The following is a 23858-nucleotide window of genomic DNA, read 5'->3' on the forward strand; positions in this document are numbered from 1 at the left end:
AGACTGTTCTCAATGGTAGCAGATGACAGAACGAGGAGTAATGGTCTCAAGTTGCAATGGGGGAGGTTTAGATTGGATATTAGGAAAAACTTTTTCACTAAGAGGGTGGTGAAACACTGGAATGTGTTACCTAGGGAGGTGGTAGAATCTCCTTCCTTAGAGGTTTTTAAGGTCAGGCTTGACAAAGCCCTGGCTGGGATGATTTAACTGGGAATTGGTCCTGCTTCGAGCAGGGGGTTGGACTAGATGACCTTCTGGGGTCCCTTCCAACCCTGATATTCTATGATTCTATGATTCAATCCTGTAAAGACTTGAGCATGTATTTAACTTTATACACATGAGTACACTGGTTTGAGAACTATTCATGTGCATAAAGTTTACATGTGTGCCAATCTTTGCAGCACCAGGGCCTATGAAGATTGTTCTGCCTTCTCCTCTGCGACAAAGTTACTTCATTTCTTCTGTGTTTCTGATTTGAAATCTGGGTGCTTAATTACTGGAAAAGTCTTGCTCAACATCTCTTCTGAAAATTGCTATTCCAGTGTCAGATCTTTAATACAAGATCCCAACTCTCCTCCCCTTGAGGTCAATGGCAACACTCCCACTGATTTCAAGGTGTGCAGAATTGGGTTTCAAGAGATCAACTGATTAGAACTAGAATCAACTAGAACTAGTCTAATCATTCCAATAAATGAAAGTATCCTAACATGTTCTAATCTGCAGCATGATTGTTTCCTTAAGTGAAAAGCTTTATGCAAAAGAAAAAAAATCTATATGTATGATTTTAGTTTTTAAGATAGTAGTTAAAAGTATTTTAAATAAAAAATCTTATATGTGGCACTCAGACAGAGGTGCTTGAACTCACAGACACCAAAATTGTATTGTGCCCTGGGCATGTCTTTCTCTGTTTAGAATTCATAAAACTAGGGAAATACCACACTCCATTTTCTTCAAGCAGCAAAACTCCAGGCCACTCCAGAGTCACTTCAGCTTTGATTTAGTTTTAAAGCAGATTTCACTTTGATATGTTTAATTTTTAAGCTCTATAATTTCTTGTCATGTAACCTGTTGTCTTTTCATAATATAGAATTTTCATCTTCGGGAACTGGGGCTTCATCGTATGAAGGTTTATATCTTGGTCTTTAATTTGATTTTGCTATCCAGTGCCCAATCTGAGTAATACTGTCTCAAAGCAAAACCAAACTATTTTATAAACATTTAAAAATATATTTAAAGGATACAATGCTACATTTGGAGACTATTAAGTATGACGTACTATTTAAATCAGTTTTGGCACTGGAATTGGTTTGAAAATATTCCTGTTTCGCTGATGTGTGGTGCTGCATTTTAGAGCTGAGCATGTAGTTGTTTCAGTTATTATGCACTCTGACAAATGGCTTGCAGTTTTTCAGTTAGTAATGAAAGGCTCAACTGTGTATGCTGCTGTAGAGCTCCCTGTAAATAATGAACTGCCTAAAATTTCACAACTCTTTTGCTTATGCTTAACTGGGTGGATAAATAGATCTGAAAAAGAAACCTGATTTACTCTAACTATGAACAAATTGGTCTTTGCATTGTAACCTAGAGTTGTTTTTGGAAATCATTAAGTTAAAAGTTGCATTTATTTAATAGAAATAAATGCAGATTAAGTTTCAATGCAGTTGAAATGTAACTGAATGTTAATAAGTTTATCCACCCAAATGCTTTGCTTTCTTATCTCAGATCCAAAAGTGCAGCATGGCTTACTGAAAAATAGAATAATAGTGAATAAAAGCTGAAATCATTTTTATGAAGCATTTTCAAGCCTTTCTGATAACCAGCTCTTTAAACATACCGTCTTTAAATGAAACAACATTGATTTCTTCAGAAATGCGCTTCTGTTTGAATTTAGCAGCAACAGTATACAGCAGACTGATTAATTCAACATAGAAATCTATTTTTAGTAAGAAGGGGGTTTTTTTAGTATTATCCCTGTGTTTGCTTCTAATGTCAGAGGCAAGTGTTTCTGGGTCATTTAGCAGTGGAAGATGAGTTCAGTGGTATTCAGATGTAAAGCAGAAGAAACAGAGGAAAATTAAAACATTTAGGGTTGAACGAAAAATTTCTACTCCATTGAAATTGCTCACCAAAAGTCTGGACAATTCTTAGCCCTGCGCACAGAGCTGAATTTTACTTACACTAAAGTTTTACGCTCCTTACATTCAATTTTAAAATATACCACATCCACAATTTTAACCAAAATTATGGTTGTAGAGTCATTCACTTTAGGAAACCAGGTTGCTTCATTTTCCCAAATCTAGATGATTAGTTTGTTGAAGCAAACTCATTTTAGCATGATATAGAATATATATAACTAAGGCCCTACTTGAATTGCAGGATGATTGTCAAAAAATTTCAGCTGAGTTGCAGGCAAGCCATGGAAAATCGCGGAAAGGTAATAATGGACCTTATTATTTCCGGTAATAAAGTCCATTATTACTTTTCTGTGATTTTCTGTTGTCAAGGGACTGGGGCTGAGAGCAGAGGCTCCGGCTGTTGGCCTCCTGAGGCTGAGAGAAAGGGCTCCCATTGTCAGGGGCCCGGGGTAGAGAGCAGGGGCTCAGGGCTCCCACTGTCAAAACTGTGGTGGAAGCCTAATATTGCAGAATCTGCAATTTCCGCTATATTGCAAGTTAAGTAGAGCCTTATATATAAGTAATATACAAATCTCTACTGGACCATGCATTTACCATTAATCTTTCCCAACAACATTATCCCTGTACGTCTGCAACAATCAGGGAAAAGTCAATACTCAAATTAGATTATAGTAGTATTCCATCTTCAGGAAAGATGTAAATGTGGGCCAAATTCTGTCTTCAGATATACCTGTGCAACCTCAATGAACTCTGAGGACTTTATATGTAAGAAGAGCTGGGGCACTTAATACTTACAGACAATAAAAGGTCATCAGGCCAGTTCCAGATATTTTTTTCCATTACTAAAATCATTTCATTTCATATAAAGACCTATGACTGAATCTCTCTGTGGTCCAAACCCAACTAAGAAAGAAAAACAGCTACATAATCTGAGTGTAACATGAGCTGTCCAGATGAATATTAAAATGAAAAAGTATTTAGGAGTCCTGTGGCCCCATCCACGCTCTGTAGTTTAGACATGAAAGAGTGTGAGCCACTCAAAACTTTGACAAAATGAACAAAGTTTACTATCGTGGAAGCAGACAAAGCACAAGGCACAGAACCATTTTACATTCTGCAAAGCTGACACAACTGCATTTGTTTTGCCAGTAAGAAACATTGGGACATTCATATTCCCTTTTACTATCCAGCTAGCTTTACATATTGCTCAGTAGTCAGCAATCAGTGAAAGACTTGTAGGATTTAGCCCTTTATCTTCACATTCTTCTGTCTTTATCCTAATGGTAAAGCCATCATTTTGTGCTTCAGATTGCCCAAAGTAGTTTCTGAAAAAACTGATAGGTGTTGATGAAAGACCTGGAGCCTATCTCCGATCTCATTTACTGCAGTATAGATGAGAAATACCTCCATTAAAGACAATGGAGATACAGCCGGGTAAAGCTGTAGAGAGCTCAGAATCATGCCCCTGATCTCAAGCACCATTCCAAATGTAGAGTATTTCTCTGCATGTATGGCTGATTTATTTCTAATTTTTTGTATTATTTATATGTTCATCTACCAATAACCTAAAAGCACTTTTAGGGGATATATTCAAATGTTGCATAAAGGCACAATTAACTCCTTTAAATCCAGAGCTAGAGAACAAAAGCCTGCTTCCCCTTACAACCATTTCAGTTTCCTCAGTATCCTGTTCTGTTCAATAAACTCGAGCCTGACTATAATACATGGTGCAGTACATATGTACAAAACCAAATGGCAATAGCAATAATATGAGTAATGCTTCTATCTACAAATGACTTCTATACCAAACATAAAAATTAGAGCAGTACTCAAGTTACAGCAGTAGTATTGATATAGCTAAGGGCCTGTAAGCATTAAATTAGAAACACCTTTTCTTGTCTTTGTAGAGTGATGATTTGAAATAGCGCTGGTTTTGGCACAACACATTCTAAACCCAGACATTTAAAAAAAGGATTTAAATTATTTTGGCCATTTTAATTAAGAAAATGACAAATAAATGCTTATGGATTCATTTTTGTTTTTTAGCTCTAGAGCATAATTGGTATGTAAATTCTATTGAACTGTATTCAGAATTATCAAAAATAATTATAGCAAACAAATAGTCATCTATGAAAAATAAGTGAATGTGTAGACTTTCACTCTTGAATGAAATTTTAGGCCAGTCAAAAAGGAGTTTGTAATACACAGGCTGACAATCCCTTCACTAAAGAGGCAGTAATGGGAGTGACTATACATCTAATTTTGAGTCTTATCCTGCATTCCTTTCTCAGGCAAAATTATTGAAATTAAGGCTCTCTGTTATGCTTAAGCATGGCAGAATTCAGCTTTTTATTTTTATAATTTTGATGGATAAAATTGATTATTTTAAGCATTTTGTTTTATTTTCATCCAGTTAAATTTTCACAGTCATAAAAAATTATGTGGAGGGGATCAGATATTTATTTAATGACACATTGTTCAAAAAGTTAAAGCTGTAGAAACAGTTAAAACACAAATTGCCAACATCACATGTCAAAATATACAAAGTAAGTATCCTTAAGTCAACAGATCATATCTGTTTTTACTGTTCATTTACTACTCCATTTGTAACAAGCTTAATTCAAAAGTCTAAATCACTGGATTTTGACTACTGAGTTCTCAAGCAACTGGTTTCTGACTTTGCCTATCTGTACATTTCTATTATACATGGAAATATTTTTTCGTTGGTTTGTATATGTACAGTGAAATCAACATTATTGACATTTACTAATACAAATCTAATACTTCCAAGCCTATTTATGCTCCAATTTCAGTCAATGGGAGTTTCGTCATTGACTTCATTGGGATCAGGATTGAGACCTAAAAATACAGCAGTTCTTTTAATTATTTTGGCATAATGGCAAATCTTTTTTAGATTAGTGCCCCCCCAATCTCTTTTCCCCCCCTATTTTTTTGCACAAAAAATACATACTACTCTACCTCCAGGTATGGTGAATAGGTTACTTAACAGTGTTATATACTGTGGTATACTTTAATAATTTTCATTCTACTAGTCCTTCTACTAACAGACTTGAGTCACTTCAGTAGCACACTAAAAACAGTAGGATTAACTAGGCATATTCTGTGATGCTGAACACTAACCTTCCAGCTACTGTGTACCTCTTTATTGTTAGCTAGAACATAATCCTTGGTACATTTAAGTGAAAGCCAGTGGTATCTGGTATTCAGTTTAATCTATTTCTGAAAATATTTTTTACACTAAAATTTTTACATTGTTTTAAAATTGTATTGGTCTTTCACATAAATGAAATGTTGATGGTGGGGATGTAGCATAAGGTCAATTTATTCTTTGGGATTTTTATTGCATAAAGTATTATCTAACTTAAAAATCTTACAGCCATGTAAACAACTAGGGACAGCTATAGCTATGCAAATAGATACATTAAATTCATATTACTGAGATACACCCATGGAATAAAATGTTCTTACTTTACTAACAACTAATATCTAACATTTATTTTACTGTATGTGAATTTAAATTTTAATGTCCTTGTGGCTCTAAAAGATGGTTAGTTAATTTCTAATGATGATGTTTGCCTATTAGTAAACACAGGGGAAACAGAGGTGGGGTTTTTACCAACATTTGGGCCCTGTTACGTAAACCTTTATGGAAGCCCAAGAGAATACACTGGATTCCCGGACCCCTATGATGAACTAAACTCTGGAAAGGTTAGTTTCACGTTTATAATACAAACAGATCAAAATACTTGTTATCATCAATAAATGTAAACTGAATTGGTTTTAATTATTAAGTTTAAGGCAAATGTAAAGAAAACTTTTTATTTTTGTTTTTGCAAAATAACATACATTTAGCATGATGTCACTACTTAATAAATGGAACAGGAAAATTTTCTGTTTGTGGAAGTTTCAATTTTATATACACTTTTGAATGAGCATTTGGGATCATATAGATTGAGGCCATTGGATTCCCATTCTAGTCCCATTGGCACAGGGGAATGAAATGGGACAGATCTCAGATGAGGGATTTTAAGGGGAGAGCAGCAATTTCATTGTATATTGAACGTTTTCTCCCAGTCCAACAGAAACCTCTCCTCCGTAGGTATTTTGATATGGCTGTTCTCCATGGCAGTGTCCCATCCAATCCCACAGGGATGTTGTAGCAATAAGAGAAAGTTGAACCTACCAACATCATTTTGAACTATCTCCCCTTCTGCATATTTGAACACACACACAAAGGGGAGTGGAGCACTGGCTAAAGAGCATGAGTGAGACGGGCTGATTAGCCATACTGCTGTGAGGAAACCATGCTGTCATGGGAAAGCAAGATGGGGATCAGTTGGGGGAGAGGGCGGGGGACACTGAACCTCCATGAAAATGTCCTGCGCTCCCCAGATGCCCCGAGATCAATGAGAGTTTCCTATAGATCTTGATACATCTGCCCATTCCCAAGAAAGAATGCTCCAAGTGCCATATATCATCCACTAGATTTTCCCCACAGATGGGATGAAAGAAACAGAAAATATCTCCAAAATTTGCCACAGAGATAGGTTTGAGCCAACCTGGTTTCATCCTCCCATCCTGCCTCCTATCCACAGAGCCTGTACACACAAGCTATGCACATTTGGACATGTGGGATTCTGGAAAGGGGTTTATGACTAGGCAGGGCTAGGGATAGCCTCTCTGTGTGGCATTATCCCTTGGCAAACCAATGAGGTTCTCTCATTTAAGTACAAATACTGACACTACGGCCCACCATCAGACACTGTCAAGAATGATTTGAGGCCAGGTCCAATGGGAGGCCCTGGTAGGATAGTTTCTCAGGGAGCGGTGCTGGCATAGAGGTCCTGCCAAGGGCATGGGGTCCCTTGCAGATTCTCCAGACATCTTTTATGCTCCAAGAGGTATGGGATTTCCTTATGCATCTCCAAATATCTGCAGGTGGTGAGGACCATGGCCATTACTTGCTCTGCACAGCAGCCCATATTACTGCTGAAGCTCTGTAGTTGTCTAAAACAGAGGGACACATTATCCTAAGAGCTAATATAGAAAAGCCTCAATAGAAAGCAGCTGATTCTGCAGGTCATTTAAGATTAAAATGCAACTTCAAAAGGATTAATGATTGTATGGAGGCTGAAGGATATAATTTATAGGAAAACCTATCTACTTTGGGCTACAATGTGATCTCCAGTGGGCAGTAACTATCCATTTGATGCTTGTAGATTATATGTCCCATTGTCAGCAACTTCTTCAACCTAAGGGGCAGTAGTTTTCAATTACTCTACAAATCCAGTCTATATATTATATATTTGCTTAATACCAATGGTTTTGGTGCTATCCAGAATAAAGCATACAAAAACATTGCATCTATATTTTACTGTTGCTTATTTCTTAAATATATTTGCTCTTCATTTATAATAGAAATTAAAGTATTGCCATTAACTTCAAGGGAGCCAGGCTTTCAACTCCAATTTTGCTGGCCAGCAAAGGAGTATATTTTTTTTAGCAGTTAGATATAGAATTTTGTGTGATTGTCTTACAGGAGGAAGGAGTTGCTTATAGAGGCAGAATCTTAGTTGAACTATCTACAATACTTGACAGTAAACCTGTGAATAAAAAGATAGAGGCGATCTCCAGTGATGACGCACTGGTTGTTGAGGTAATTCCTGGCGTACTTGTCAATATGTATAGATGCAAAATGCTTGGTTTTACTCTTTTTGGAGAATTACATGACATACTAAAATTGTAATAATTAAATCCTTTGTTTATTCAGGTCATTAATATACAATCAGAAAACCTCCCCACAAAAATAACTGATTATATGGCTGCAAAAATTACTTTCCCTTCCTCCCAGCATAGAAATTGTGATTTAAGAAATCTTTACTATTTCAAATGTATTATTTTATTACACATTCCTATTTTTACCTCTGCTGATTTGGAGTGTGTGTATGTATGTACATATGTGCGTTTCATAGAAATGTGTAAAAGTATTAAGGTAAATGTTGTTTCCATGTAGATACTGCTACTTTTTTCTAATCCTCTACCATTACATACAATTAATTAAAACAAAAACTCTTGTAATACTGTACAGAAATATCAGCGCAGACGAAAATTCAGTCTGTCGGCTGTGTTTCATTCTGCTACCATGCTGCAAGATATTGGTGAGGCTATCCAGTTTGAGGTTAGCATTGGTAATTATGGGAACAAGTTTGACACCACCTGTAAGCCTTTGGCATCAACAACTCAATACAGCCGTGCTGTATTTGATGGTAAGTATGCTACGGAAGTGTGGCTATAAAGATACAGAATTCTCTTTTGGAAAACCAATCTGTTTGTTGATCAAATTTTAGGATAACAACCTTGATTTGTTGAAAGACTATTGAAGATATGACTGAAAGTAATATGTAAATTTATATTTGCTCTTGATATCTTCTATCTTGTAATTAGTTACACATGAAACCTATCCAATTTGGGGTTGATACATCCCATTGAAGTCAATAGGCCCAGGGCACCAATAAAAAAAGTTATAAACACAAGCACAGAAAAACTAGGATATGAAAGAGGAAAATACTGTTTTGAACTTTCTGTGCTTTCTTCATAACTCTTGTTCAGTGCTTAGACAAGTGATTGGCATCTTAAAAGCAGATAGACTAGTCCAGTGGTTCCCAAACTTGTTCCGCCGCTTGTGCAGGGAAAGACCCTGGTGGGCCGGGCCGGTTTGTTTACCTGCCGCATCTGCAGGTTCGGCCGATCGTGGCTCCCAGTGGCCGCGGTTCGCTGCTCCAGGCCAATGGGAGCTGCTGGAAGTGGCGCGGGCCAAGGAACGTACTGGCTGCCACTACCAGCAGCTCCCATTGGCCTGGAGCAGCGAACCACGGCCATTGGGAGCCGCGAGCGGCCGAATGTGCGGACACGGCAGGTAAACAAACCGGCCCGGCCCGCCAGGGGCTTTCCCCACACAAGCAGCGGAACAAGTTTGGGAACCACTGGACTCGATTGATTAGTAACATATACAATACTTTTAATTTTACTTTAGTTATTGCACACTTTAGATTGTTTTCATGTTTTTTTTATTTACTAGACAAACCAAATAATTTTGCCCTCATAAAATTATTTTAAAACATTTTTATTCTAAAGAAAAAAATATATAAAGCTACTTTCACACGTGAATTACTAGAGAGAATATTGTAAATATGTTATCAGACGATTAAAAAAAACACCTTATTGGCTTTCTAAATTATTCATGTCAAATGCTTATTCTCCAAGGGACACTACTTTACCTGAAAAATATAAATTGATTAGATAAATGAGGGCAAGATTCTCACTGAATAATACCTGCCTGCCTGAATAGGCCAACTGAAATCAATGGAACTAATCACAGAATAAGAAATAACTCAACACAACTAAGGATGACAATTTCAAGTCCTTAGTAAGTATGTATTCAGACTCTCAAAAACAGCTCTTAACACACTAATGTTTCACATTAGGTAACTACTATTATTACCTGCCATGGGTGAACACAAAGCCAGTAGTGACACTGACTTCCTTTTGGGAGGACATAAGTCATAGACTAGACCCGGTGAACCTAATCCTAACCATGGTTGAAAGACTGGTAAGTGACTCAGGACTTCTTATTTTATTCTCATGTTTTGCATCTAAATTATTTGTGTGAATTTAAGATTTAGGGATGGGGTGGAAAGAGGGCTTTAAGAGCAAATTTGGGAACCAAATTCTGGCACACATTTTGCTCTCCAGAATAGACATACATTAATGCTGCAAAAGCAGAGTTAATTGTAAGTCTGTGTTCTGGGAAGTGACAACCATCCCTTCTGCAGTGTATTCCGGCCAGAAGAAGGAGTAAACTATACAGGAGGGGATGCATAGGACCATAGGATTGCACTTTAATTGGTACATAGGTGCAATATTATGTACTGTTAAGCATATTGGGCCTAACCCTGCACTTCTTTTTCAGCAGTTTTGCAAAGAATGCAGGATCAGGCCTATTAAATATGAATAATGTCTGAACATGTCTTGGTGGTCTTTGGGTTTTTCTAGCAAAATAAATGTTGTTTTGTTGAATGTAGGAGTGGAACTCACATTAAAACTAACAACAGAATGTAAGTTTATATATTCTGTGCCTTTTCTTTAAACCCTCCAGCAATCCAACATAGCTGCCCTAAAATCAGGAATACAGGCTAAAGTTTCTGAAAACCAGTTGGCAGAGATATGGCTGAAGCTGATAGATGAACTTGTAGAAGATACAAGGTAAAAATTATTGCATAACTCATCATTCAAAGCTCAGGAAGATAAGAACACAATGTGAAAATCACCTTAGAACCCATTTCTTTTGCCCTATCATTCTATTTTATATAAATAATTGACAATAATGAAACAGCATTTAAAAAAAAAAAGAATCTGTTGAGCAGGGCCATTCTTGAAATTGTGGCTATGTAGTGTCCTTTGTCCCCTCCACACATTCACACACACTCAGAGACTCACACTCTGAAAGTGTAATGTGGCTTCTGTGGTGTTATACATTCAGCTGTTGTCTATTGGGGATGTTTTGTTGATATGGAATATCAGCATCTCCTTTATGGGCTCAGACAGTTTGTAAAAAATGTAGTTGAAGGATTTTTTTTTTTTTTTGGTACATACCATTAGGACAAAGTGCAAATCTCAGAGTAATACTGTCTAGTACCAGGTTGCTGGAATTCATCAGTTAGCTGTGTGGCTACCCATGTTTTGACATAACTTCAGAGACTGAGATTTTCAGAAGTGCCTGAAGAAATTAGGTGTTTAAATCCCATTGAAAGATGATGGCATTTGGGTGCCTAACTCCGTTAAACTCCTTTGAAAATTCAAGCCTGGTCTCTCCAAAGGGCTGAGTTTTAGGGGTGCCATCACAACAAATCAGTGTTTACTGAGAAGCGGCCCAGCAGAGCTGATGCTGAACAGATGGTTGGAACTCTGTTCAACCTGGTCAGATGCTACATCAGGCAAAGCCACCTGAGCCCTGATCAATGCACTCAGTCCAGAGGCCCAGCTGTTCAAGGCACGAACGCTTCCCACCATGAGAAGGAAGAAAGGTCTTTCACAGAGGATCTCTTTCTTGGGCAGGAGGGAGAAGAATCTTCTCTAGCAGCCCCACTCATGGGGAGGGGAGAGAGGAGAACTCCCAGTTTCTCCTCGAAGGCCAGGGCACAAAAAAAATGTGTTCAAAAGTTTCTGTGATGGGATGACTTTCCCGGGAGGGAATGAAAGTGAGTCAATAGGTTGTGTGTATTTAGACAGAGCAATAAGTGTCCGAGCTGTGTTGTTTGGAGGAGAATAATTTCTAAACTTGGGGGAAGGGATTGGAGAAGAAAGCAGAAAGATATTAATGGGCAGTATGAGAGAGAAGAGAGACTGAACTGGAGGAGAGAGAGATTGAAAAAATCATGGGTAAAGTTGATGAGAAAACAACATAAAAAACAGGAAAAAGAAAAAAAAGTGGAAAAGAGGGAAGAATTTTACACTAAAAAAATTGGAGAGAAAACAAAAAGAGGGAGGAGGAGATTCAGCAAGATATACAGGAAATGGAGCGAAAAAATAAGGAAGGGAAGGGAAAGAGAAGAACCAACACAATGGAGTTATAGTACATTTTAGTAAGAAATCACTAGTAGGAATTTTAATTCCTAAATGAAATTTAAATGACTTAGTAAAATGTTTAATAAGGGGCAGGACAGAATGGATGGCAGAAAGGGACTGGCATATTGAAATTCATTTAGGACAGCACATTGTCTAGGACCAACCCTAGTCTCATGTCATTACAACCACATGAAAAGTGTGGGTACATCCGCTTTTTATATATATAAAATCTCTCTGTCTCACTCATGCACACACACATTCTCTTTCAAACAATTCCTATGGCTTTATTAAACATATTATTAAACAATTTGATTGTGGTAACACCCAGGGGCATCAAATAAATTAGTGCCCCATTGTGCTAGGCGCTGTACAAACATATAGTAAGTGACAGTCACTAAAGAGTTTACAATAAACTTTTGAATGGCATTAAGAAACATAATTCCATATATTGTATTTGTAAAAGAAGTTTCCTTGTCATGTTATATTTTAAGTGACTAGAAATCTGCCACAAGCTTTAAGGCCCTTTATAAACCTGAAATCTGCAACAGCTTTCAGGAGGTAGCTGGTGTAGCCTGAGTTCTATTATATTTAGGCCCAATCCCACAAACACCCATTACCAAGTGTAGTACTTACATTCAAGGAAATGGGACTACTTATGCTAGTATGCAATACAGCTGGCATTAAGGCTTTGCAGGGTCAGAGCTTTCGTGCACCTGGTTTCTGATTACATGGTTCAGACTCAGTAGTAAGTCTTTTCAATCTCACCAACAGCTCAGGAAAATGCTATGAAAAAGAGCTTCTTCTAATGCCATATTAAATGCACCTTAATGAACTGAGTAGCAAGGAGCTTCTGTAAAATGAATACATTTGAAGACCTCAGGAAAACTCGCTTTAACAAATCAGTACAATCACTTTCTCTCCTGGGGTCTGCTGCTGTACTCTGGAATTTCCTAGTTATGTTCATTGCAACTGTGCACCCTGATGTCTCACCAATTTCTATGCAGTGGACTTTGGTGCAAATTTTCAAACTTGAGTGCCTGAAAGTTAGATAACTTTATAGCTAGATACTTAAATAAGTGATTTATTTGTCAGAACTATTGAGCACTCACAGCTTTCAGTCAATGAAAAGAGTCTGAAAATGTTGATTTCACCTTTGAAATCCATTTCTAGACATGAATCTTCTACATTAATTTGATATGTAGAAAAATTGAAAAGTGTAGCAAAACAAATTACATCTATCTAAGGCTGTTCTACAGTAGTGCTTATTATAAACCGAGGCCTGCGGTCAGTGGGCTTAAACTCTGTAGTAAGCACTAGGCCCAATAGGAGTGTCTGTGGGACTGGACCCTACAGCATTATTCTGATGGATTTCTGTTATTTTTGTCGCCACTGGGAAATACTGGTGATGATACATAATATTATAGAGCTTAGTTACATTTTTTCTTTAAGTATGAACACCTATGCTCCTCCAACATTTGTTTAATGAAATTAGATGCTAAGAGGGAAGATTTATATTATTAAAAGTTTTTGTTTCTCTTTTCAGTAAGCCATTGCCCCTCTTAGAAGGCAAATCCAATGTCACAGTCCTTGACACACAGATACAAAAACTGCGCCTCAAGTCTCTCAACAACATTCTAGAGGCAGCAACAAGGATGAGAAATGACGCTACCGATGTGAAGGCCACTTTGGCAGAAATTGAAGACTGGTTGGATAAATTAATGCAATTGACTGAAGAGGTCAGTACTTCAAAATACATATGATGCAGTTGGTTTAAAAAGACACAGTTTCTACAAGATAACTACAATGCCTGCATATACCGCAGATTCAAGCTGATGTATTGCACAGTACTTAAAAGAAACCTTCATCCATTCTTCTCCACCCAGTAATTTTCAAATTCAGAAAGTGAAAAATACTTCTTTCCAGGAATATGTTTAAAATGTATTTTAATGTCAAGTTTTTAATTGCAGTTGACTTCACTGAGAATTTTTCTTGGATTAGGGTAGCAGGATAAGACCCAGAGACTTGGTTCTAATCTAGATAAAGGGGCAGCACTGTCTGCCTAATGAGTCTGTCTGGAAATTGCAAATTTCCTTAGGGTTTGTGCATCCAGAATTTCCGTGGGTCAGCAGCTATAGAAACCTATTTAAATTGGGCTTAGACCAGTTATTCTAATTTGTTTAAATCCCTTGAGTAACTTTAGAACATAATAAATGTTTTCACATGAGCTAATCTTTTAATTTGTTTTCATCTCATCTATATCGATATTCATCTTCTCTTTGCCATTGCTAATTTTAAAAAATCACTGGTAAAAAGCCATGATAACCAGTTTGAGACTCACAATTAGCACACAGCCAACAGAAGTGTATAAGGGGCAGCACAGCGCTGGCAGGATGTTTACTTAGCTTCTGCTAAATTTCTTGTTACAATGATTTCATCTTTCAGGCCCTGATTTAGGAAAGCACGGAAGCATGTGCATAAGTCCATCCTTATTCAGGAAAGCCTTTAAATGTGTACTTGAGTCCCATTGACTTTAGGCTCCATGCAGGCCAAGAATTCCTCAATAGTGGAGCAGCACAAAAGGGACATAATGGGCCAAAGGATCTAGCCTAGCATATTCATTATAAACCATTTGTGACTGAAAATGTTCATAGAATACCTCCAGCTTCTTTATCAAATCTTTTTATAAGACTTGTTTGGCTTTTTTCTAATCATCTCAGAACAGTATGACATTTAATTATTTGCAAAAGAAATTTTCCTCCCATATATTACTATCATGGATCTGTATTTCTGTTTTGTCTTAAATAAATCCCTGAAAGAGATCTGATTTCTGCTTTTGCTCTCCAAACACTGGATTAGTTTGAAATTCTGCTAATTGCAGAATATAGTTTTGATTCTTTTTTTCTCTTTTAAAAAAACAGCCACAAAACAGTATACCCGATGTGATCATCTGGATGATCCGGGGAGAGAAGAGACTAGCTTATGCCCGCATTCCCGCACACCAGGTTTTGTATTCTACTACAAGTACTGAAGCATCTGGTAAATACTGTGGAAAGACCCAGACCATCTTTCTAAAGGTACTGAGATAATTTTATTGTGCCACTTCAAACGCTACAGCTTGAATTTAAAAACAATGTGCTATTTTTACCATCAGAAGTTTTCCCTTAGCTAATTTTATGAAAAGTTAAACCCATGAAAGGCATGTGTACCTCCATTAAGATGCTTAGGGCCATATTGTACCCTCTGATCCATAGCATAGAGGAGAGACATTTCTAGTGCAACTTGCTACAAAACAAGACAGAAAAACTCGTGAGTGGGTGACAGCAGCCTAAGTAGCTAGCTGCTGGCAGGATTTACAGTATGGCGCAGTCTGACAGCGGCACAGGAGAGGTGTAAGAATTCTGAAGTGGTGGAGTGATAAGACTCAGGGTGCGAGGTGTCAGCCACAAAGAGCCAAATTGCAGATGCTTTTGCCAGAACAGCACACAGCATATGATGGGAAAGCCCATTGTAACAGAGAATCAGAATCAGCTTCTGGTCCATGGCTCAGAACCTCATCCAAGAGCTCGGAAGTATGATCTGGTTATTCTGCCAACGTGGGTGCTGGTGCTGCTAGAAGGCATGTGCATGGATCTGTCATGGCTAGAGACTCTTACTGGGTGGATTTGGATCATTCAGAGAAGCTGCTGATAAATATTCAAACTTTTGGATGTTAGTCTGAACCTAATACCTAAGGCTTGTCTACATGAGAAAATTTCCCCACACAGCTATACCAGTATAATTAGACTGCTACAGTTATACTGGTATAACTTTCTGGTGCACACCCTAAATCCAGAATTAGAGCGACTTTTTCTGGTTAAGTTTGTCTCTTTGAAAATCAGTTAAATGAGAAAAAGGCACTCTTATTCCAGGGTAAGAGTATCCACACAGAGAGTTATAGTCATACTGGTATATCAGTATCGTTATGCCAGGAAATTTCCCAGTGTAGACAATCTCTTACTTTAAAACTGTACTGTGTATAGCACTTGCCTCCTATGTGAGTGAAACATTCTTTCTGAACTCTGCGTTTCAAGCCTCTCGTGACAAAGAAATACTAATACCAACGCTGAACTATGAAGTTATAATTGTTCTCAGTACTGGGCAGAGGAAAACTTATTAGTATGCGAGACTTTGGAAAGGAAACACAGGAAAGGAGTTAAGCAATAATCTTCCTATGTTTAGCTCTTACATGCCAGTAAATCAAGGGTGGGGATCTACTTTTTAGGATGTTTTCTGGTGATATCTGTCAAGCACCAGGGGTTTTGCTGATAAAGACATTTTGAAGTAACCACTGAAGCAGGAAACTGCAGTGCAGGAGTATTTGGATAACTCGTGTATTATTTTCTATATGTCTAAGCTATTATGTACATTTATTCAGAACCTACATTTACTGTCTATGATAACAGAGGATAACTATTCTTTTTACATATTCCAGTACCCACAGGACAAGAACAAAGGTGCCAAAATTCCAGTGCAGTTGCGAGTTAACATTTGGCTTGGGTTGACTGCAGCTGAAAAAAAGTTTAATAGCTTTGCAGAAGGAACATTCAGTGTTTCTGCAGAAATGGTATGCTTGCTAATGTTAAATATATTACTCTTACATGAAACTTTGTCACTTACTCTGGAATGTACTGACATTCTGACATGAATTTCTGGTGTCATTTTACACTCATTTTGCATAGATATAAATGACTAGATTAGGTTGAAGGTAGTGGAGAATCAGACCCAACATCTCTTCCAGATGATGTCTCTGACAAACTCATAAAACTAGATTCTGATCTTGGTTAGACAGGTGTAAATCTGGAGCAACTCCACTGACTTCAGTGCAGTGATTCTAGATTTATATTGGCATAATTAAGATTAAAATCTGTCCCATAGCATGTTGCTATATGAAGAACCTTTTTACTTTAATTGCTTGTTCATATCTGAGCAGAGAATAGATAAACATAGGCTGTATTGATTAGTAATGGTTAATCCACAGGAGCAAAAAGATTCACTGAAACAAACACTACAGAAAAATTGAGGCAAACCCAGCAAATTCCAATTACAAGAGATAATACCATAACATGGCAGTGTTAGGAGTTACCATGGGTAGTGGGATGGTGAAAATTAGGTGGATAATATTTAAAATAGCCTTCTTGGTATGCTGTAATCGAAGAGCCCAAAATATCAGAAGAATCTAGACTAATCCAAGAAACAATTTTATTCTTCTGTTAATGATAAGATTCAGGCACTCTTTCTGTGCACTACCTACTAATTGCTACAGTGTGCTGAAGCAGTAATAGACACCAACATCTGGGATAGCTCAGTGGTTTGAGCAGTGGCCTGCTAAACCCAGGGTTGTGAGTTCAGTTTAGGAATCTGGGGCCATTTAGGGATCTGGGGCAAAAATTGGGGATTGGTCCTGCTTTGAGCAGGGGGTTGGACTAGATGACCTCCTGAGGTCCTTTCCAACCCTGATATTCTATTATTCTATCTATATAGTTGCTGAACCGCTGCTCATATGACAGCAGCCTGTGTAGCCATTACCCCTATAGTTAGCTGAGTTGGCAATACTCGGGCACCTGTAGTGAAAGTAATTTAAAATAGAAAGTGAATGTCAAAATCCATGATTTCTTAAGTATAAAATACAAATGGTTATGGGACAAAGTTTTTTTACTATTGGTACAGTAATCCAAAAATGTTCTAGGAATTTTACAGGAGGAAGGGGTTAAAAAGCCCAAAACCAATCTGGGATCAAATTTTGATTCAACATACAGCAGTATATATCTAGAATAATTCCATTAAAAACAATGGAAGTGTGAAACTAGTGTAAGATCGGAATCAGTCCTATCGTGCCTGCCCTGATCAATTTATAATCCAATTTTACATGTGACTCAACAAAAAGAAGAAGGGAACATGGAGAAGGACAAAGTTTACACTAACGAGATCATGTAGTGATTAATTTATGGTACAACATGTTTTCATTATAATGGAAATTTATTTACCAAAAAGTTAAAGCTGTCTCTTGTAGGCAGCTTGGAAGCAGTAGGTTTGCAGATTTGAATGAAGAGAGGGTGTAGGTTGGGAGGGGATTCACTGCAGACAGGGTAGCATTGAAGAGGCACTGAGATGAGGGTAGGAGGAAGAGATGAAGGGATCACTGAAGTTGTCAGTGGCAGAGTAGGGATGAGGAGGAAATGTGGTAGGAGACGGAGACAGCAGACATAGAGGAGACAGCACCCCTACTTGTTTCTGTTTGGAGTATGAAACAGTATTTTCTATTTAATAGGTTGGTCCTTTGATTTCAGATATGGGCCACATATAGTAGAATGTTTGAATTGTAATGATTACATAAATATACACTTATATTTTCCTAAGAGCTTTTCTTTGGACCCTAAACTGCTCTTTCATTCTTCTCTCTCAAACAGTATGAAAATCAGGCTCTTATGTTTGGAAAGTGGGGCACCTCAGGACTAGTTGGTCGCCACAAGTTTTCTGATGTCACAGGAAAAATTAAATTGAAAAGAGAGTTCTTTTTGCCCCCAAAGGGCTGGGAATGGGAAGGAGAATGGATGGTTGATCCTGAAAGAAGGTCAGATTTCTGATTTCTACACAATCCAGGGGTTTGCGATGTTTCCTAGTTATTTTCAGAATGTGCAGAATAAACTCATCTCTTGGGTTTAAGTGGGTTTGGGCAGGTTTTAAACAGAATTTTTTTAGTAGGAGAGTAAGTTAGCCAATCGGCCAAAGCTATTTAATAACAGTACAATCCGTATTTACATTGTTAGAAGGAAGGATGAGCCTTCTGCTGTGAACATGCAGAAAGGATTTCCAGTGATTAAGGGACTAGCCTGGGACACTGAAGACCTTGGTGCAATTTTTGAATTCCCTGCTCTACAATAGACTTGCTGTGTGACCATGGGCAAGTCACTTAAACTCTCTGTGCCTCAGTTCTCCATCTGTAACATGGAGGTACAACTGAGGTGTTGAGAAGAGAACAATAGACTTGCTGTGTGACCATGGGCAAGTCACTTAAACTCTCTGTGCCTCAGTTCTCCATCTGTAACATGGAGGTACAACTGAGGTGTTGAGAAGAGAACAATAGACTTGCTGTGTGACCATGGGCAAGTCACTTAAACTCTCTGTGCCTCAGTTCTCCATCTGTAACATGGAGGTACAACTGAGGTGTTGAGAAGAGAACACTAAGGATACACTGCAGACTGTGAGGGGCTCAGATTGCTACAGCGATGCGGCCATATAAGTACCTAAGATAGATCAGGTGACTGTCTGTTTAACAAAAGCTTCTTCAGATTTCAGCTTACTGTGGAGTCCATTATAAACCTCCAGTTCACATCATATCCACGCAGTGTACAAATCACCATCTAGATGGGGAGATGATCCAATGAGGCTTTTAATTTTTATTTATTTATTTTGCTTTTTGCAGGGATGCAACCCAATAACAGTGCATGTTCACATACACAGAGAGAGACTGGATTAAACTGTAATAGCTACTAGTGGTGAAATTCTGGCTCCAAAATTCCCATTGATTTCAGTAGGGCCAAGAATTTCATCTCTGTGTTTTCTTCTTGTGTTCTGGCAGTGAACAAGCATAGGAGGACTGCCACTGTACAACAGGAAGAGACCTGCTGTTGGGTCCTTAAAATTTAGCAATTAAATCTTCATGTGAATGGACTGATTTTCAAGATTAATTTTTTCAATTGATGGTCTATGACATGCAGAGAAGCAATAAGTATACATTTGGGAACAGTTCAGCTGACAAAGGAGAAAAGCCTCTTGTGAAAACATGAAGTAAAAACAATTATGCCTGCTTTCTTCCATTAGACAGAAAATAACCCACACAACTTTATTTGACCAGTAGATGGCATTATAAAACAGATTTCAGCTCTTTCTGAAATAAGATCTGACAGGGAATTAAAACTGGAGAAATTTATTTTATCTGAAATAATTAGTCATCTTTTAATAATCATGTTTACACTTCAAAAAATATATCAGTAAAATATTTTACTTTTTTTTAAACTCAGTCACACCTAGGAGGTGGAGAAAAGTCAAAGTTAGTCCAAATTCACAGTACAGCTAACGTTTTTTGAAAAATTGGGAAACTTGAGTACTGTAATGTGGATGAAAAAGTTTGATATTGGATGCATTTCAGCAACATTTTAATGAACAAATAAACTAGCTGTGACAAAAGAATCAACTGGCAGCCCATTTAATTGCTTTTCCCCTCCTTATCCTAAGTTAGCTGCTGTGCAGTCATATGTAGCTCGTAGGTAGTCTTCAGGGAAATGTTGATTTTTTTTTCATGTTATGACTGTCAATCATTCAACCAGAACAGTGATCCAGCACTATTGTACTATTGTGCAGTGTAAGTGGACAAAATAGGCTTGAAAAATGCCCGTGATTTACACGGAATAAGTGATCGAAAGATTTTAAGAAAATGTGAAAGAAAACTCTGATATGAGAATTGTTTATATTTTATACATGTGTACATATGAAATATGTGTGTTTTCATATGATATGCATTAATATTTTATATATTTACATATATACACTTTTTGAGAGCGTTCAAAGCAGGTCTAGATAGCAATCACGGGAAATTCTAGGAAAAGAAGTCTTTATGTGGTCTATACTGCACACTATGGATAGTTGGAACGTCACAGTGACAGTGCAATAAAACTCAAATCTTTGTGCTCCAAAAGCACAGGCCGCTGCCACTGTGGCTGAAGAAAAATCTCCATTAGCTAAAAGCAATAGAGCTTTTGGCACATAGACTCAGACTTACTCAACCGTCCATTGGAGGATGGTGATAATTTTTTGTATGCATGCACATGTGCACACACTCTACAGTAGTTCTATTCAGTAATTGTAGTTTAATGATTTGCTTTGCTAATATATTTGCTTTTGACTTCACAGTTTGCTGACTGAAGCTGATGCAGGTCATAGTGAGTTTACAGATGAAGTGTACCAAAATGAGAGTCGTTATCCTGGAGGAGAATGGAAAGCAGCTGAGGAGCCCTACACAGATGTGGTGAGATTCTTACAAATCAATACTTTTCGTTTTTTAAAATTCTGGTTACAAGAGTTCTGCTTAGCTATGAGCTATTTTGCTCCCTCTTTTCCTAATTTTTCACAGCATGACGGGCTTTTGAAATGTCTAATATTCTATTTTGACATTAGCAAAATATGTGTCCTAAAACAAGTTAGTACAGAAGAATACAGTGATGTTTCACCAGCTATTTATTACAAAAATATTTGCTTCATCCTGAGTTGCAGCTGAGAGTGGTTGATTTGAGCCCATCAAACCAACTTCCTATTCAGCCTTACAATATGGTTATGCTACATGTGCATATTTTACATCTTCCTTTGGTTTTTTCTACTTGAAAGAATGGAGAAAAAACTGCACCACCTGGTGAGATTACCTGTCCCCCTGGATGGATCTGGGAAGATGATGCTTGGATATATGATATAAATCGAGCGGTGGACGAGAAAGGTAAGATTAACTGTTTATAGTATACTTATTAGGACAAACTCTTCACAGTCAATCAGGTAGAAGAATGTATTCCAAAACTTTCAACAGGTTGTTATGTCTCACTACAATATTTTGAAATACAAGTAACCAAGAGCATGTTAGTAACTAGGTAGAGGAACATTAGTGATTTCTGGGAAATTTTTATATTTCAAGGCTGATTTGGTTTTTGCGCATGTAGAACTTAAAGAGGCGGCAAAATGTGGCTTTAAATAGAAACTCGGCTGCAACCTTAACTTATGGAGAATCTAGCAGTTGTTTCATAAATTTAAAAACATGTTATGATTTAGGACCATCAAGTTTTGGATAGCCATGTAAGCACACAGTTATAAAACTGGTTTCAGAGTAACAGCCGTGTTAGTCTGTATTCGCAAAAAGAAAAGGAGTACTTGTGGCACCTTAGAGACTAACCAATTTATTTGAGCATGAGCTTTCGTGAAGTGAGCTGTAGCTCACAAAAGCTCATGCTCAAATAAATTGGTTAGTCTCTAAGGTGCCACAAGTACTCCTTTTTTTTTTGAGTTATAAAACTGTTACTCTCATACTCCAGTTGTTTGTTACACTCTACTTATTGTCTTATATTGGATTGTAATTTTGGGGGGCAGGACACAGCTCTTCCTGGATGTTTGTACAGTGCTTATCCCAATGGAGTTCCCATCCTGATTGGGATCTCTGGACACTTCCATAATGATGATGATGACAGTGGTGTTGAATTAATGATGATGTAGGCTGGTGTTGAATTAAATACGCTGCAGGTGCATGAGAGACTGAGTGTGTGTTATACTTATTTAAGCCAGTAGGACAACAGTCATATTCTCCTTTTCCACCTGGAATCACATGTGCATTTATTTTTAAGTTCTGATGGTTTGCCTGAAAACCGGTGATTCTTCATTTGTGTGTTCCTTTGGATAATGCAGTGCAATAGGCTGAAGGGACAAAATGCCAGATCGCAGTCCAAAGGAATGATACTGCATTCTCTACTCAGGCAAAACTACCATCAGCTTTAAAATATAAAGTAATGGTTGAATATTTCCACCTGGGAAAATCTATGGGCTGAAATAACAGGGTGACGGTTCTACCCTCAAGACTGACGTACTAAGGAGACCCTCCATGTACACTTCTCCTCTTCCTGTGCAGAAAAAGGACTCAGCTACCATTCCCCTGGATCCAACAGAGGGTGCATAGTGGGTCTAGGGATCTACACTGCAGGACCTACATCAACCCCATACTGGCCTTTGGGGGATTTCTCTGAAGAGGGTCAGACGACACTGTGATTAAAATGCCAATGGCCAATCTAGTCTAGGGCTCCCAGCAGTGAAGATGCATTGGTGGTAGCAATATGGGAAATTTTAATGAAGAATCTAGCGTAGACAAAGCCACATGCTTCAAGTAGTTCATTATTATCTATTTCATCTTAATGACAATATTTACACTTGAGGGGCCATGTACCCAGCAAACTGGTACCAGTTACGAAAGGAATCCACAATTAAAAACGCCCACTACCTATATCTGTTCCCATTTTTACCCTACTTTTACTCACCAGACTATTATCAGTCTTAAAAAAATCACTAAATTATGCAGCATTCCATAGTAGGACATAAATTTGCATGACATTAGGCAAAGTACTAGTAACAAAAGAACCTGGCCTCCCTTGGATCATAGGCACCACCATTTTGCACAGTATGTGAAGTTTCATAGGTTGCCTGCTGTGTCTGTAAGCACATTTCATCAAGCAGAATCCAAGGTGGTGTACTTTTTTTGTGTCTTGTTTAAGTTGTTAAGCACTCATTGTCACAAGATACCACTGAGGCCAAAAGCTTAGTAGGATTTTAAAAAGGTCTGATATAGATAATGAGATATTTATATAGGCAATGAGAACATCCACAGTTACGTAAAAGGAAAATAAAACCTCAATCTTCTGGGCATAACCCAACTCTGACTGAAAAGGGTTAGGAAGAAACTTACATCATGAGCTGGTTATAAAGCTGTCAATGATGGGGTTTCCTGTGCCTTTCTATGACGCGCCGGGTACTGGCCATTGTCCGAGACAGAATATTAGATTAGATGGACCACTGGTCTGATGAACTTTAGAAATTCGCAAGCACAGTAAAGAGACACTATTTGTTACTAGAACTGCTCTTATTGCCACCTGCTCATAATTAATCCAAATATAAGATGGACCCATCGATCCAGCAGCAAATAGTTCAAGAGGGTGTGGGTGTGGTGTATACCATGTAATGAGATGACTGTTAGGATACTATGGGATATTTGGGGAAAATATTTGACTTCAAAGCCTGCCAATAAACAAGAAATCTATGGAACATTTCTATAATAGTTCAAGAAACAAGGGACTTGAGAAAGAAGAAGGGACAGTTTTAAGAGAAGAGTATCTGAAGCCCAGAAGTCTGCAGTACTATCATGAATTTGGATGAATTCTAAAGAACCTGAAGACTCTCGGATAGCTGTTTTTTTTGTTTTGTTTTTTTTTAAAGTCCAGTGAAACAACTGGCTGTTTG

General features: G+C 37.7%; 1 protein-coding gene across 1 annotated transcript in view; it reads left to right on the forward strand.

Moving 5' to 3' along the window:
* MYOF (myoferlin) overlaps positions 1-23858 on the forward strand; it is a 119144-nt gene that overhangs the window by 62959 nt on the left and 32327 nt on the right. The window contains exons 17-28 of the mRNA XM_074959078.1: positions 1088-1126; positions 5740-5864; positions 7696-7812; positions 8245-8422; positions 9641-9765; positions 10312-10418; positions 13324-13516; positions 14699-14854; positions 16252-16383; positions 18227-18390; positions 20730-20844; positions 21201-21306. Coding sequence (XP_074815179.1) covers positions 1088-1126; positions 5740-5864; positions 7696-7812; positions 8245-8422; positions 9641-9765; positions 10312-10418; positions 13324-13516; positions 14699-14854; positions 16252-16383; positions 18227-18390; positions 20730-20844; positions 21201-21306 — 1557 coding nt within the window. The remainder of the gene's footprint in view (positions 1-1087; positions 1127-5739; positions 5865-7695; positions 7813-8244; positions 8423-9640; positions 9766-10311; positions 10419-13323; positions 13517-14698; positions 14855-16251; positions 16384-18226; positions 18391-20729; positions 20845-21200; positions 21307-23858) is intronic.

The sequence above is a fragment of the Natator depressus genome, chromosome 7 (assembly GCF_965152275.1).
Source record: "Natator depressus isolate rNatDep1 chromosome 7, rNatDep2.hap1, whole genome shotgun sequence".
Classification (NCBI taxonomy): domain Eukaryota; kingdom Metazoa; phylum Chordata; order Testudines; family Cheloniidae; genus Natator; species Natator depressus.